At 36.8% G+C, this 16,222-nt stretch overlaps 1 protein-coding gene across 2 annotated transcripts in view; it reads left to right on the top strand.

The window, feature by feature from the left end:
• The window catches only part of MYO3B (myosin IIIB), a 183,510-nt gene that overhangs the window by 91,569 nt on the left and 75,719 nt on the right, over positions 1-16,222 (top strand). The window contains exons 18-24 of one of the 2 annotated variants that reach the window (XM_071747394.1): positions 51-165; positions 558-684; positions 826-1,036; positions 2,079-2,226; positions 2,470-2,623; positions 4,551-4,639; positions 6,172-6,301. In XM_071747394.1, coding sequence (XP_071603495.1) covers positions 51-165; positions 558-684; positions 826-1,036; positions 2,079-2,226; positions 2,470-2,623; positions 4,551-4,639; positions 6,172-6,301 — 974 coding nt within the window. Of the gene's footprint in view, positions 1-50; positions 166-557; positions 685-825; positions 1,205-2,078; positions 2,227-2,469; positions 2,624-4,550; positions 4,640-6,171; positions 6,302-16,222 lie in introns of those variants that run through there. The other variant, XM_071747393.1, reaches the window with a different exon arrangement.

Here is a 16,222-nt window from a genome sequence, read left to right as displayed (position 1 = left end):
GTACTGATGTATACATTGGTATGAATGTTTCTCCTGCCCACTCTTTTTAGATATATTGATAATGAAACTGGAAAAGTAATGCACGATATTGTTACTAAAGATTCCTATGGAAGACAATTTGAAGCGATCCAGCATTGCTTTAGAATTATAGGATTCACTGATGAGGTAAGAAATCTAGTTGCTAAACCATTGTTGACCTTCTATATAAAAATCCCCTCCAGTGCTGCCTGTGCACAGGCTGCCATTGAATTTTGTGGTTACACACCTGTGCTATAGGTCTCTCCTCTGACAGAAATGAGCTGTGGAAGCATAACCACATACTCAGAAGCCAATGCCAGCCTGAGGTCTCAGTAGGTACTTGGGCAAGTCCACTGAAAATTCTGTATCACACCATTTTCTGTGTCAATAAAAGCTTACTTGAATTTGTAGAACCTGTTCTCAGGGTGAGCTACAAGCTTTAATAGCCACTCCAGTGCCTGCCTTTTTCTTTCATAACCCTAATATGATCTATGTATCTGATTGGCTTCCATAAAAGTGCTTATTGTCATCTTTTACAGGAAGTGTACTCAGTGTACAGAATTCTGACTGGAATCTTGAATACTGGAAATATTGAGTTTGCTGCCATTTCTTCACAACACCAAACAGATAAAAGTGAGGTTCCCAACCCAGAAGCCTTAGATAACGGTAAATAAATTTTAACATTGCCAGTTCTGGAAATCCAGTTCACCTGTATTTGTGAGAATCTCTTAAGTTGTGGTAACAGCTGGGCAGTGCTGGTGATTTCCACGGTGTTACTGGTCATGTCTTTTTCCCACTGTTTTTTAGCTGCTGCACTACTAAGTATTGGGTCAGAAGAACTTCAGGAGGCCCTAACCTCCCACTGTGTTGTAACACGAGGGGAAACTATTATCAGAACAAACACCGTGGACAAAGCAGCTGACGTGCGAGATGCCATGTCCAAAGCACTTTATGGCCGGCTCTTCAGCTGGATCGTAAATCGCATTAATACTCTGCTTCAGCCAGATAAAAATATATGGCAAGTTATGCAGTACTGAATCATCTGTATTTACTGTGCATATGTCTTTGATGGGTTCATCCATTTGTATATTTTTGATTTTACAGAAAGGGTGCAGTGTTTATTTTGGCCAAGGCTTCAAAATGGCTTTCATGCTGTGAATTCTGTTTCCACAACATTAAGCCAAACATTTTCAAAGGGCTGAGTGGAATTTAGCTACTGAAGGCACTGGAAACCGGATGGCCAATATGCTGTAATTGTTTAAAAATCCTTCCTATGTAGTGAACGTTAATATCACACCAAAGGCTGGTAAATAATTGGAGTACCCTAAAAAACAGCCCTTGCAGTCTTTCTGGTTCTGTAAGCTACTAATAAATACAGATCTCAGATCTCTTATTATTGTGCTGCTGCTTGAGGTGTGATAGTTTTTTTATTTTTCGTAATTACAGAAAGGTTCGCAATGTTCATCTTTATGATTTCATTGTCAGATACTGATCTGGCTGCTTGGATCTTTTCAAGCTGTAGGGATTTTTGGAATTAAGAGAATGCCTTAGTTGATGTGAAAATGCCTCTGATCTGAGATGTCCACTTGGCACTTAACTGTAGTACATTGATATGTCCTCATCTATACTTGCAGTTCTACTGGTGTCTCTAGTATGGGTACACTTAAGCTAGACATGGGCTCATAAAGCAGCAGACTTGATAATTATCCCTCTGACAGAGTACACAAAAAACATACTATTAAAGCTTGACACCTCTGTCTGCACCTGAAGGAAAGGACAATAGATTTTATTTCAGATCTGTCTATTGAAACCAGTAATATGACTGCTAATTGTCTGTTACTATGTACCAATGATTCTCCTGCCTTACACATGGAAATGTGCAAGCAGCAAGTGGAAGACAAAAGTATTAACAATATTGAAAAAATATGTAAGTTCTTAGGTTTAAATACTACTTTTTCTCCTCTTTTCAGTGGGTTGAATCAATTATGGAATCTTAGTTACCATGTTTATTTTTATTTGGTGTTGTCTATGAGGAATTTTGTTTGTATTTTTACATGCAGCAGTGCTGAAAATGGAATGAATGTTGGGATACTAGACATATTCGGATTTGAGAACTTTGCAAGAAATTCCTTTGAACAGCTGTGCATAAATATTGCTAATGAGCAGATCCAGTTTTATTTCAATCAACATATCTTTGCACTTGAACAGGTAAATTTAACTCTGATGAGGTCTGTTTGAGTCAGCCATCCTGAACCGTAGATCATATTCAGGAGTACATTATAAACAATAAAATGAGCATGTGATTTAAATTCAAGATAATAACAACTTTCAGTTGATGTTTTCTGAGTAACATTGTTGGGATGTATAGAGTGTTGCTGTGCATCATAAATGTCCTAATGAGGACATCATTTTTACTGGTTCATCATTAAAACTGTGCTGGTGACTTTGTAGATGGAGTATCAGAGTGAGGGAATTGATGCTACTACAGTGGAGTATGAAGACAATCGTCCACTTCTAGATATGTTCCTTCAGAAACCCATGGGGCTTCTGTCTCTCCTAGATGAAGAAAGTCGATTTCCCCAGGCAACAGACCTAACTTTAGTTGGTATGTGCAAACAAAAATTCTGGAAAACAGCAGGTACATTTTGAAAGGGCAGAATGACAACTTTACTCAAATTTTACTAGCTGAAACTGTGCCATTTAATTTTACATTTTAATCATATTGTGCGTTGTGCTTCATAATTTTTCTCTCTTACATGTTTTCAGTTCTTTTTATACTGCAAAATTACCTTATATGTCAGATGTCAAGTGCTTATTGTCTTTTGAGCATTGCTAAGAAATAACCTGGGTCTTGTTCCTGTATTTGAGGTACATCAAGCAATGTTTATCCCCATTTACTGAAGGGAAAGCTGAGATGTAGTAGAATCTTGTGTCTAGGACCACCCTGTGAGCAACATCAGTGTTGAAAGTAAAATTTAGATTTCCCAGGCTCCTTGGCCCATGTTTATCCAATTAGAAAATACTGCTTCACTCCAGATTCAGTCATCATAAATAGAAAGTGTGAGTTATTTCTGCTGTGCTATCTGGGTGAATATTTTTCTTCCTGCAAGCATATTTTACATACATTTTTACAGATCTTGTACTACCTTTAAAACATGCATTGCATGCCATGTTTAAAACTGTTTTCTTACTTTTTTTTTAACTAGAGCTGCATTTTTCCCTTGCATATGAAACAAGAGTTCCAGTTCCTTCAATGGAATGTGCAGCAGAGACTCAAACTGCTAGTCAGAGAAAAATACCAGCTGCTTGTCTAATTGCATGATATATGTACAAGATTTTTCACTCCTGCTAGGCTGAGTTGAAACTTGAATTTAGGTCATAGACAGAACGAATGTTCTGATTTTGTTCCAGCCCTAATTTGTGTACTAAAGCTGTGTGCTTCCCTGTGGGTCCTATAAATCAGTTAATACTGAATATTGAACTTACACTTTCACAGAGGCACTTTCCTTGGTCCAGTGCAGATCAGGGATACTGAGGAGACATCAAAATGGGTATTCTGCCCTCTCCAGGTGTGCCAGAGAATCATTAATTGCACTGCCCTTCCCTAGCTCACCTGAAATTCCAAACTTATTTCTTGCTTTAAGTACAAACTTGATTAGATGTTTATTGAAAGAAAAACTTTACACAACATATTAATGGATTCTAATATCAGAAAAAACATTTTGATAAAATTTTCTGACCCACACAACACTAAAGAGAATTTTAGCAATTGATTCTGGCCTCCAGGTCTTTAAATTCTTGTTCAGATAAAGAAATACAGTAGGAAGTTTTACAGTATCAGCACTGATTTCTTTATAAAATATTAAAGAACATACAAAATGTAACAGGGCATAAAAGACATTTTTCTTAGAAAGCAGTAGTTCTTTTTCTGTCATCTCTTTGGAGGTAGTCAAGGGAAACAGAAAGCCTCTTTTGAAGAGGTTTTATGTAGAAGCCTCTTTTTCTGTAAAAGTCCAAAGGTAAATGAGAAGTTGTCTCAGCCTGAAGACAGTAACATATACTTAAAACATGATACACTTAGCTAAATGAATGAGGAAAGAAAGAGAGGGAAAGTACAAACAACAGGCATATAAGCAAGATATATGCACAGCTTTGAATGAATACAGTTGAAGTAAACCCTCCCCAAACCCTGTATATATATGTAAGCAAATTTGTAGCAAACTATGAGAAATTGTCACACTTTCTCCTGGGACCCTCTTATTTGATACTTTTCCATGCGCAAAGCTATCCACAAAGAGTGTGATTTGAAAGACAGTCTAACAAGACTAGTTTAGAAAGAGCTGTTCCATTCGGAAGTGGCAGCTTGGAAGAAATCACAGAGAAGCTGGCACATAGCTGTTTCTGAGCAATCTGATAATACATGTCTTTATAGTAATTCTAGTTCCTTGAGTAGCAGACTGTCTCTAATTAGGATGAAGATTTTACTTAGTCATTCTAGGTTGCTTATATCAATGTCTCATCAAAATTTCTAGACAAATTTGAAGATAATTTACGATGCAAGTACTTTTGGAGACCAAAAGGAGTAGAACTGTCATTTGGTATTCAGCACTATGCTGGAAAGGTAAGGCCATCTGATTTTTATTAAGTTCAAGTAACAGTGGAATTGTATTATTTGTTTTGTCCAAAGTTTTTGCTTTATGATTTTTTTCCCTCAATTAAAGATGAAAAATGATAAAGTTTACAGAAATCTAGAATCTACAGTAAAAGTTTCAAGTGTAGTAGTTCATTTTAGAGCCTGTCCTTAAGGTTTTTGCACCAATGGTGCAGACAGTGGCCACCTTTTTATTCAGAAAGAAATCTGGCACCAGAAACACCACTACTACAATAATTTCAAAGGAACAACTCACTGGAGCCAGAAAAGGTATATGTGATTATTAACATCATGTGAATCCCACAGACAGTAGTTCTGAGGGTGAGTGTATGTAAGTACACAGATAAAATGCAACTTAAAACAGCATCTGCAAGAGAAGTTAAAATCCTATGGAGAGTACTGGAAGGATTGGAGCAAGGTTGCACAGGTTCTTGTATTCTGTAGCATTTAAATTCTTTTGTTCTCAGAGTTCATCTATTATTTTATATGGGGAATATATATCATATAATATGTCACATTACATGATCTTTGCTTGTGATTTCAGGTCCAAGTCTTTGTTTATAAAGAAAATCAAAATGGAATAGCCATGTTTTATGTAGTTATCAATGAAGTCTCATCTCTGGCTCATTAGAAGACTCCCAAGATTTAAGAAATGTACTAGTAAATTCTCAAGCTTCCTGGACACTTAAGAATAACTGTAAAATTTCACACAAGTTTAGTAAATTCTTTGTACCCAAATGACCAAGTCATAAAAACACTATGGGCCAGTTCTCTAATGCAGAAGAGCATTCAGTTCCTTTGTAAGCTAAGGTACTCCAAACAAATCAGGCTAGAGAGGAGTATTGCTACTGATAATAAAACAAATCTCAAAAGTTACTGTAATTAAAAAAAAAAAAAGTGAAGCAAAATTAACTTATCCTTTCATGAATACAAATAACCAGGCATTGCGTTATAATAAAAACCACTAAAACAATTGAAACAGATTAATGTTTTCTTTTCTTACTGTCATTTTGAAACAGAAAGAAGCCCATTTTAATGTAACTAATGTACCTAGACCTGCAGCTTACTCCTATTCCTCCAACAGGTCTAGTTATAGATCACAACTTTGGTGCAGACAACAAATAGATTATGACCACCTGAGAGCCATTTCTTACTTCACACATAAACTGTCAACTTAAACTTTAATGAGGTATCTCTGTTATATTGCATCATACATTTCACAGTTTGACATGATAAAGCATAATACAAAATGATCTAAGCCATTTAACCCAATTTGCTGTGCAGTGACATGCTTTGAATATAGGTGCTCTTTATAGGCAATTCACATTCTGAAGACATGGCAGTCATGGTATGCCTTTAATTCCTTTGCAGATAATTTATTGGCTTGTCAGAACCAAACTAACTGATTTATTTGATTGTCTTGACCATTCACATTTTAAAGAATGTAGCAGTTTCTGGGTAACCCTTTTTGACAGCTTTTCTGGTTGTGTTTCCCATGGTAGGTATTGTATGATGCCTGTGCATTCCTTGAGAAGAACAGAGACACTCTTCCTGCTGACGTAGTGGTGGTGTTGAGAACTTCAGAGAACAAACTTCTTCAGCAGCTGTTCTCTAGCCCATTAACAAAAACAGGTATTTTCTGCACAGCTTTTTCAAGACTGAAACCTCTTCAGCTACCTACTTTTCTAAAACTCTAGTTTCTAGAAAAATTTCTTTTATTCTTGTGATCCCTCACTCTAGAGAAAGGGTGATTAGCTGATGTGTAGGGGAAGGAAGAGCCCATTCTCAGAGCAGGATGAGGATATGAGAATTTCTTGGTTCTCAGTCCTCACTAAGATCAGTTCTCAGATGATGGATTAAGTACCATGTTTTACAGTTAGTAAAACACTTAATGTGCATAAAGGTATTTTGAAGCATCTCCTTAGATGCATTGATGCAATGCATAAGGTTTCTTACAAATTATAAAAATCACTGACATATCTAGAATTATCTAGAATTAATTCATTCAGTTAATTTAAAGCTTGCTGACACTGACTTACATGAAGTTGCACAGATCTCTAGCTAAGTAAAACAGCAAGATGAAGTTTCATTACTCCATGGATCAAGGCCAGAATACCAGTAATCTATACATTTCTGCAGTGTAAGTACAAATGAGCCAATGGAACTACACATCTCTCCATACTTCCTGCATTTTAAAAGTATCTTTTTCATTTGGGTATGAAAAGTTGGATTGTATTAGACTGGAGAATTCTTGTGATCTGATGACAGATGCAAATGAGGTTGTCGTATTGTTTGGTAGAATTAAATATACATTCATTAGGTGATGCTGTGTAGGCCTGGTGTGTGTGTGCTGTAGATGCAATTCTGTCAGCTCTGTCTGGGATTTCTGTAACCTCAGGAGCCCTCTGAAGGAGATCATGATAACTTCTGGTGATGCCTTTAGCCTTTCCTGAGATCTCTATGTAATAAAAGAACATCTGGAGTAAAATGTGTATCAGAGCCTTCTTTGCATATGCAAAACTTACAGCAAAATATCTGTTTATATTCTATACAGGATAGACTCTTGTTACAGTGTCTCTGTTCTTTCCTGTCATTAGGAGGCTCTGGGTTACCCTCTTTCAAATCATGGTTTTAGTGGGCCCTGAGAGGTGAGGATCCAATGATGAATCTGCTTCTTTCAGCTGTGATAAGCTTAAATGGAGAAGGGATGTAGGTTAAGGGTTGGTTTGTGCCCAAATGAGGAGCAAAGAATCTATGTGTCTACTTCTGACATTTGAGTCAATGTTAAAGTGATCAAAGAGATTCTTTTATTTAAGCTAGGTGGATCAAGCAAAGCAAGAAGGAAAGCTCACATCTGGGCAAATGCACCTCCACACCACTTTTTACTAGGTATCTAATACCTCTGAGTTATAGTCAGAATGAAGCAGATGGGGTGTTTTGTGCCATTTATCAGTCCCAATAACAGTAAATATACTTGTGATTTTATTGCTATTTTTTAAAAAAATGAAAATGTTGATGCATTCACACAAACTCATCTTCCTCTCTCTTTTTAGAGATATTTTCAGTAGCAGCAGCACTGAACTTGGGTATTTTCTCCAAGATGCATAAAAGGTTCACTAAGAAAATATTTCTCATTTCAATCATGTATAGTTACCACGTTGTTGTATTTCTGCTTTTTTTGTCTGACTCTTACATTTCTTCCTTATATCCTATTTACACAAATTGTGTCCTTTCTGCCTCCTGTTAATAGAACATTTACCTTTCTATGAAGAGCACACAGCAAGTTGAGCATTGTCTGAATTTCTGTCAAGTTAGTACAGGACATCCTGTTAAAAAAATTATGTGTATGCTCCTGTACATGGTGTTACAAAAATAGCTTAAAACTCTTATGTCATTTTTATTTTTCAAAAGTCTGTGATTTTGCTCTATTTTTTCCAGCTGTCTAATGTAATTGGCACTCACATCCTGTGTTGGGGCCTCTGTGTTCTAAAATCAGATTGATGCCAGGTTTAGTTTTATCAGCTTGCAAGATAAATGAAAGGTTTGGCTGAGAACAGAAGGTATCACTGTCAATGCTGCTTCATCTCTGCTCAGTGAAGAAAGATAATGCTGAGCTCTTAACTTTCTCCAAAGAGGCTTTTGTAAACAAAAGTGACTGTGTACATGTCCCATCATACTCTGTCATTGCCTCTTGGCCTCCTTCCTGCCACTCAACATGTGCTGCATTCCTAAGGCCAACCAGAAAAAAAAAAGATCCATAATCTTGATACAATTTTCTCCATTTTCTGTAATGACTGCCTGATGCAAAAGTTAATAATTTACATGGAAGCCATATTGCATCTCTCCAGGTACCCCTGACTTGAAATGAGCCTTCTGCCAGTATCTCTGGTGTTTTGTTTGAAGATGAGTGACAGCACGTTCTCACATCTGCTTGCAACTAGCTCTGGAATTTGCAGCGTACGTGGTTTTTGCCAAGCAGAAATCTCTGATATGCTTACTAGTCACTAGGTGGTGCTATCCCAGAAGCAAGAGGGAATTTGAGGCTGGAAACATGGGTCTGACAGTTACTGAAAAAGTAGTTCTTAAATACCAGAAAGAACAAAAAGATGCTTTTCCCACCCTGAGAAGATCCCCTGTTTGAAGTATATTTATATGGCTGTCATGTCTTCTGCTGTCAAAAACTGAGCAGCAGCAAGAAAATAAATATTAAAAAGACTAAACTCTTTTACTAATTTAAGATCATGTTAATCCCTGTAATTTATCAAATATACTTATCCCTTTGTAACAAATACTTCCATTTCACAGCAGCAGACCGTGTAGTTAAAAGCAACAGAAATTAACAGCAGAACATGAAATATACATTTTTAATAATAATTTACTGCTCAGAGAGTGAGCAATTACTGGTATGAGACACTGGAACTTCAACATTCAGCTACTACTTTTGTAGTGTGTACAGCATGTTTTTCATGTTTCAGGGGAAATTTAGGCATGTTCAGAATGTTTTGGAATCTCTTTGCACTTTCTGGAGCCCTTTAGCCTCAAAACTGAATACATGTATTGTCATTTAACCTCCCAGTTCTCCCAGTTGCTTCTGTATTTGTCACTTTTTTTCTGGAGACTCAGCTTTTTGTGCTGAGAATTCTGCATAATCTGAAACCCAGAAATTACTCTAAAGAAGAGAGAGAAGTAAGAGAGAAGTAGAGAAGAAGTAGAGAAGAAGAGAGAAGCAAGAGAGAAGTAGAGCATTTTAAAAAAATGCCACGACTCCTGGTAAATATGCATGTGCCCATTCAGGTATAATAGATAACCTGTTTGTCTCTAGTTCTGGTTTATCACTGTTGCAGCTAAAACATCAGAGAGAAAAGAAATCATATTATCTAGAAAAGAGAGTCCCCCTGTAAGAGAAGAGGGCTTTAATTGGAAAACTAAGGAGAGCCTTGGTCCACTCCCTAGTGTTATCAGTGAAAAGTCAGACCTTTTGACTTATTGTCCTGATATTCAAGAATTTTTGCAGCAGTGGTGGTACCATAAGACAACTTGGGCAAAGCACCACTGGGCTTTCTGAGACTGAAGCTCCTTCTTCCACTCTTTTTTGCCTTATGTTCCTCCAGCCAAACAAAAAAACAACCCCCAGACCAACAGCTAATGGACCACATGCTGAGAGAGGATGTGAGGAACATATTTCAGGCTTTCTTTATTCACATTAAAGAACACAAGAACTAGGGCCTTTTGCAAAATCATTTTAAATAACTGCTTTTCATCACTCCTTGATGACAAGAGTACTATCTCAATATTCATTTGTCTGTAACTTTGATAGCAGCTGATTCTTCACAAGGAGTCAGAAACTGAGGGAAACAGATGGATTTTCTTGCATTTCGGTGCCATGAAGAGATATTGCCAGTCACAGAGGGAAATCTTGGCCAGTTGAAATCATAGGTGCTTTGTCATTGTTTTCAGTGGAATCAAGATTTGACCTGGGTGGTTGTCACAGTGCACTCCTCTTGAGTACAAGCCCTTCCTCTAGTGATAAGCAGTGATAAGGTGATAAGATAGTGATAAGGTCTCTTGGTTTTAGGTGCTGAAATTTAGCGTGTTTCCACTTGGGTTTAGTGGATTTTTTCTCTTAATTCCACACATTGCAGCAGAGGCAAAGACTCAAATACATCTCAATTTTACTTACTTATCCTACAGTGAAATAATTTCATAGTGGTGCTTCCGTGTTAGTATTTTCACATCTAAGAGATAACTGCAGGCACTTGGTCAAATGAATTGGAAACCAAACCATTGGAGTTATAATCTCTCTACTTAAAGATGGATTAGAATTTCTATTTCATAAGAATTTGGGTCCAGTTGATGGAAGCTCTCTATTTTCACTTGGGACACAGAGGCTTTCCTACTTGTAGCTGGTCCATATGTTAAAAGCATATAAAAGTTAAGTGTTTTTGCTTTGCTGCCAGTGTGTTGTGTGCAAAGAGAGGCTTTAAACCACAGCTGTGCAACATAACAATTATGAACTTTACTGGGTTGCAGATGTGGGACATTGGTAAGCTAAATTAAATGTAGCTTAACTGAGTTAGAGAGGTAGAGCATTGGATTATTTTTTATTTAGTTTTTCAGTTGAGCATTTTACAGTTCAGTATTTCTTTTCCTTCATATCCTGAGGTTTTGTGACATAGGAAAAATGTTGTACACAAATAATCACAAGACTTGCCAGAAGCAGGATCCAAAACATGCCCTAAAATAGGCCTAAAAATGGAACTGTTCTAGAAACAGAACCATCTATCAGATGAAAGTTAAGGTCTAAGTCCTGCTAAAGCTTTATACAAGTCATAACATTTATTTACTGTGGAGGATAACTCTCTATAAATAAAGAGTGTCAGTGAATCTTTGGAATTCAACATGGCAATAAGCACAGCAGCTGAGAAGGGTCACGTTAGATTTATCACATTTATGTTTGCTAAAGGGTGTTGCCTGGGCAGAAGTCCACCAGTATTAATATTCAACCTCAGAGATTGCATTATACTGAAAACTGGAAAAGGGTATAGATTTTTGCTTTGGTTTTTTTTTCTGCCTCCAATTGCTTGCAAATTGAACCCTAAAGAAAGTGCAACTAAGCAAGATTAAGAACAGATCTTGATGAGCTTACTGATTTGATTTGTAATAGGCCATTTTCTGTAGAACAAATCTTGGGAATATTTTTTCTTTACCTTTCAGAAGAGTGGAGATAACTTTCCAGTTTTCATGTTTCTAACTTCGCAATTTTATAATGAACATTACCTTGCAGTAGTGAATAACAGGTAATCTTAACACTTCATTTACCAGTTAAATTCAAAATATTTTGATACTGAGGAAGCAAAAGATGCATTACACAGAAGATGTTACAGGTTTTAATATTAACTAGTAGAATGTGGGATCTCACTGTCCAGCATTTACAGAATTAATTAGAGAAGAGTTCAGAGATCATTATACAGTGGTTGTTTTAATGAGTAGTTTACTAGGCATTTTCTACAGGCACTATGTGCTGTAAGGTCAAACTGTCAGATGCTCAGTATGTCATTGGAAGCATTCAGTAGCTCTCAAAATCAAATCCTAAAAGAGTAATTACTTTAAAAATTACTAGTGAGTTTGTAGAGCAGATAGATTTGTTGAATATTTGGATAAACTTGTTGGTTGGAATTGCCATAATGTTTTTTTGATGTGTCCTTTACAAAGAACGTACATCCCCCCTCTTTTTAAGCTAATTGAATTAGGGGTTAATGTATCTGAAAGATTAATATAATTGGCGGAAAACCCTCTGTATCTGTGCTGCATTTTGTGTATTTGTTTGAGTATTTCATGCAATGAGTTTGCTGTCTTACTATGACTTTTATCCATTTTCTTAATTCTGCAGCCTACAACAAACTGTAAAGGCCAGTTCCTATTAAACCAGCATTATCTTTTCTCTTGTTATTTGACTTTGTCTTACTTATTGCAGGCTGACTTGGCATGACCTAGGTGAGCTTATAACTGAACTGCCTAGACAGCAGGCCACAGTGTGTCAAAGACAGCAAATGCATTTGTGGGTGTTTGTATGAATAAGTATTTGTTTCATTAAGCAGGTAGATCCAAATCTAAATGGCAATAATATTTTTAATTACCACAAAAATAACTGATTTCATCCTATCTGTGATGATCTATGGAATTCTGAGATCCAGAGGAGCAGACTTCAAATTGAGAAATCTTTGAGACTTCATTAAATTAGTAGTTACCAATATTAATGCCTAGATTTAAAAAACGGGGAGGCCTGGCACTTTCATGAAGTTAGGTAACCATATTTCATCCTAAATTAAGTCTTTTAAAAGACAACTCTTCTCTTGAAGTGTCAAAACCTGTTTTTGACACCATTTTTATCCTGTCTAGCTTAGGTTCTTAACCACTGAGGAGACTTATAGTGAAGTCAGAGAAAATGTTGCTTCATTTTATTCAATATGCTTTTATCCCTGAATTTTTACCACTAAATTAATCAGGAATTTTCACTGGCTTTAGGAAGGTCTTGGTCGGACTGTGTATCTATGCTTCAGCAGCAGGTCCTTAGTGATGGAATTTATACTATAAATGTTTTAGACATTGTGTGGAGAGGGGACATAGTCTGTAAATATAATCAGTCAGCTGGAAATCATAGTTCTTGACTTCTAGATTTCCTGTTTACTCACTGTTCTTGTAGAAAATTATTTTGCCCTCAGGTTAAACAGAGTACTGTGAAGCTTAATTGGTGTTTGAGCACAGTCCCAAGATCTTTAGAGACAAGAAGCTGAGGTGTGAGCCACCAGAATGCTTACTGTTGGTTCATGTTGGCAAGGAAACATAGATAAAGCACTGAGATAGCTACCATGTCCTTCCACACACTTCTGGAGGAAGAAATGAAGTTGTCATCTGTCCTGAACAGAGTTAATGAGAATAAAGGGGTTTGGCTAATGCTGAAATCTAATGGAGAATTCCTCAACAATTAAGTCCTCACAGAAAATACCTATCTGTAGTTTTCTTCTCATTTCAGTTATAGGTATGGTAGAGGAACCAAAGCAATCTGCTTGTGCAACAGAAAACCTCATGTTGATGGTGGGGTACTTTGCTGATGACACAGACTGCAGCATTTTGTACTGTCTGCTCTTCCCCAGAGAGTTCAAGATTTATTGTCCTGACATGCTAACACACAACTGTAGTACACTACCAAAGTTACAGGTGGAATTTCCCTAGGACCATATCTGAAAGAAATGGCTGGTGTCTTCTGACAATGTGTAAATCATAAATGCTGAGTCACATTGTTCTATAATGCAGCAGATGGGAGACTGAACAGGCTGTGGTCAGGCTGTGGTCAGGCCAGCAGTCAATCTCCAGCCAGTTAGTTGTGTCTCCATCTAGTCAGGCTACTGACCTGACTGAAAAAAAGGCTGGGCATCAAGCAGTAGAAGACTTCAGCACTGTTTACACTCTAACTTCTAACTGCTTTTTCCAAACAATTTTTCTTTTTTTTTCTTTTTTTTTTTTCTCTTTTCTTTTTTTTTCTTTTTTTTTTTTTTCTCTTTTCTTTTTTTTTATTTTTTTATTTTTTTATTTTTTTTATTTTTGTCTAGATGCAGCTTCAGATGGTAAAATCCCAGTTATACTAATGCCACTACTAACATTAGTGCTGGGTTTGGATAGAGGTGCCCAACCTCTGCTCATCTGGCTGTGGCCACAGAGAGTTTGTCCTGCAGGCAATCCACTCTCCCTTGGACACCCTCTTTTCCAGAACCACATGACCCTCACTTGTCATGTGCCTGGGAACCTGTCCTTCAGGCTGTAGCACATTTCCTTTGCTTGCTGCCTGTGAGTTTGGTCATGCCATGGGACTATGACATTCTGAGAATCGTGTAAGCTTTGCTTGTGTATCCTACAACCCCATGCACCTGGGATATTTCAGGCAATGTCTGGATTTCAGTGAACACACTCCCTGATCCAATTCGGGTGGAAAATTGGGCATGTTGATTAAAGTGGGTCTTAATACTTAAGCCTGTGGTTTAAAAACATCTTGGACACTACCATTAATTAATTTTATACCATAATCTGCTCTTATTTACCTTTCTTACTGAGAGATCATGTTTCCATACCTTGGAATATATATAGGCAGTTTGACTTTCATTTTGTCTCAGCTGCTGTCAGCATCTTTCTTCCCTTGCATCCTACAAGAAGTCTTCTAACCTACTGTGTTAAAACTGTGTTTAAACATAGTGGTGGTGATGCTGACAAGTGAAGTTTTATTTGCTGTGTTTGCTGGTGTGTGCCTTGCTGATGTGGGAAGTGAGCACTGAAGTGTCTGCAATGCACACGGCAGGAAGTGTAGCAGCGCTGCAGTTACACTCGGTCTAGCAGTGTAAAGCTTGTAGGTATCTGTAAATAAATTATGTCTACTAATAAAACTAAAACCTTTAGTCTAACTGAGAATCAGGATCAGAATTTGTCAGTTTACTATGGCATGGTTTTTTTTCTTCAAATAATCTGGGTCAAAAAGTTCATTTTTGCTCCTGACACAGTTACCCATAATTAAATTATTCCTAGGCAGAACTCATAATTAATAAGTTTTTATGGTTATCAGATTCTGTTTTGTAATATGGATCTGATTTTGGAAATACTATTTCTCATTTTTTATTTACTTATTTTGAACAGAAAGTAAAGGTATTCTCTGTTCAGATTAAGCTGCAGTAGAAATTTGTCTATATTGATAGTTGTATTCTACAGACAGTATTTTTATAAATATATTCTTGCATAATATGTTTAGTATGGGAGAAAAATTCATTATTAGCCTTTTATTGAATGAGGTTAGCTTAAGCTACTTCACTGACTCAAAAAAATAGTGAGTCAGTGACCAGATTCAAATTAGTACCTAGTAAAAAAAGTGCATATATTCATTTATAATAGAGCTAAGAAAAGCTTAGCCTTACATTAGGAGATGAAATTGCATTATGAAGATAAGCAGTCGACTTCTTTAGGCTAGATAAAATGTACTGAGAGGAAAGACAGAGAAGTATCTGTGTATGTCAGAGACATTGTCTGACTGTACCTATTCTGGAGTGCAAGTGCTTAGCTGTGATTAGAAGTAGTGTCAATGAAATATGAATACATTGTAGCACTTCTGACCATATTGTATCTACATGGTGCTTCAAGTAACCCCTCTTTATCTGGACCAGAAGCATGAAAGAAATTAATAAAATGCATGAGGATAAGGAAAGAGCTTTACTGTTCCCTCTAATAATAGTAATGTCCCTGGTACATCATGTACAGTGAGGTGATACTGCCTTTAGGTTCTTTCTCTGAAAGTCGTTTGCACTTCTCAAACTCAATGTTGTATCCAAGCTTAATGTAATTGTTCCCTGGCACCCTTTTACTTTAGGAGGAGTGATTTATTGGTGACACAACCAAAATGAGGTAATAAATACGGTGCTAATATTTCCAATATTTGTTTGATACTACTAATAGAAGCTGTCGCCTAAGAGTAATGAAGCACTGACAAACTGTAAGTAACATGAGAACATCCAGCCAGAGAATGTGCTTTTCCTAATCACTATGGAAAGTCAACACCTGGACAAATCATTAATTTGGCCAGATCACACAGTGAGTAAGTGCCAGGGATGCAACTGAGAAGACAGCAATGCTGACCACTCCTTTCTGACATCTGAAGAGCTCATCCAAAGTTCAACCTGAAAAAAATTAACCCGTTTCTTTTTTCTGTGCTATGTAAATACTTGAAATACCTTTTAAACTTCTCCTTCTTGGCTTTGTATAATAGAAGAGATATCATGATTTGATAGTATGGCCTTTCCAACCTAGCTGAAATGAGGCATCAGTGAAGAATATGTTTGCAGAGATGGGAGATCTATGCAGCTTCAAGAGGAAGAGAGTTTCACTGAGCATTAGCACAGTGAGCTTAGCCAGGAAGTGCATAGATTTTTGTGCTGCTACTTCCCTTTCTGTTGGAAGCTCTCAGAGCATTTCACAAACTTTAATGACTGAAACTTCTCCTTAATGACATTCCTATTT

Source organism: Heliangelus exortis, chromosome 6, assembly GCF_036169615.1.
Source record: "Heliangelus exortis chromosome 6, bHelExo1.hap1, whole genome shotgun sequence".
NCBI lineage: Eukaryota > Metazoa > Chordata > Aves > Apodiformes > Trochilidae > Heliangelus > Heliangelus exortis.
Note: the sequence above shows the minus strand (reverse complement) of the source record. Positions and strands in the feature narration are given on the sequence as shown.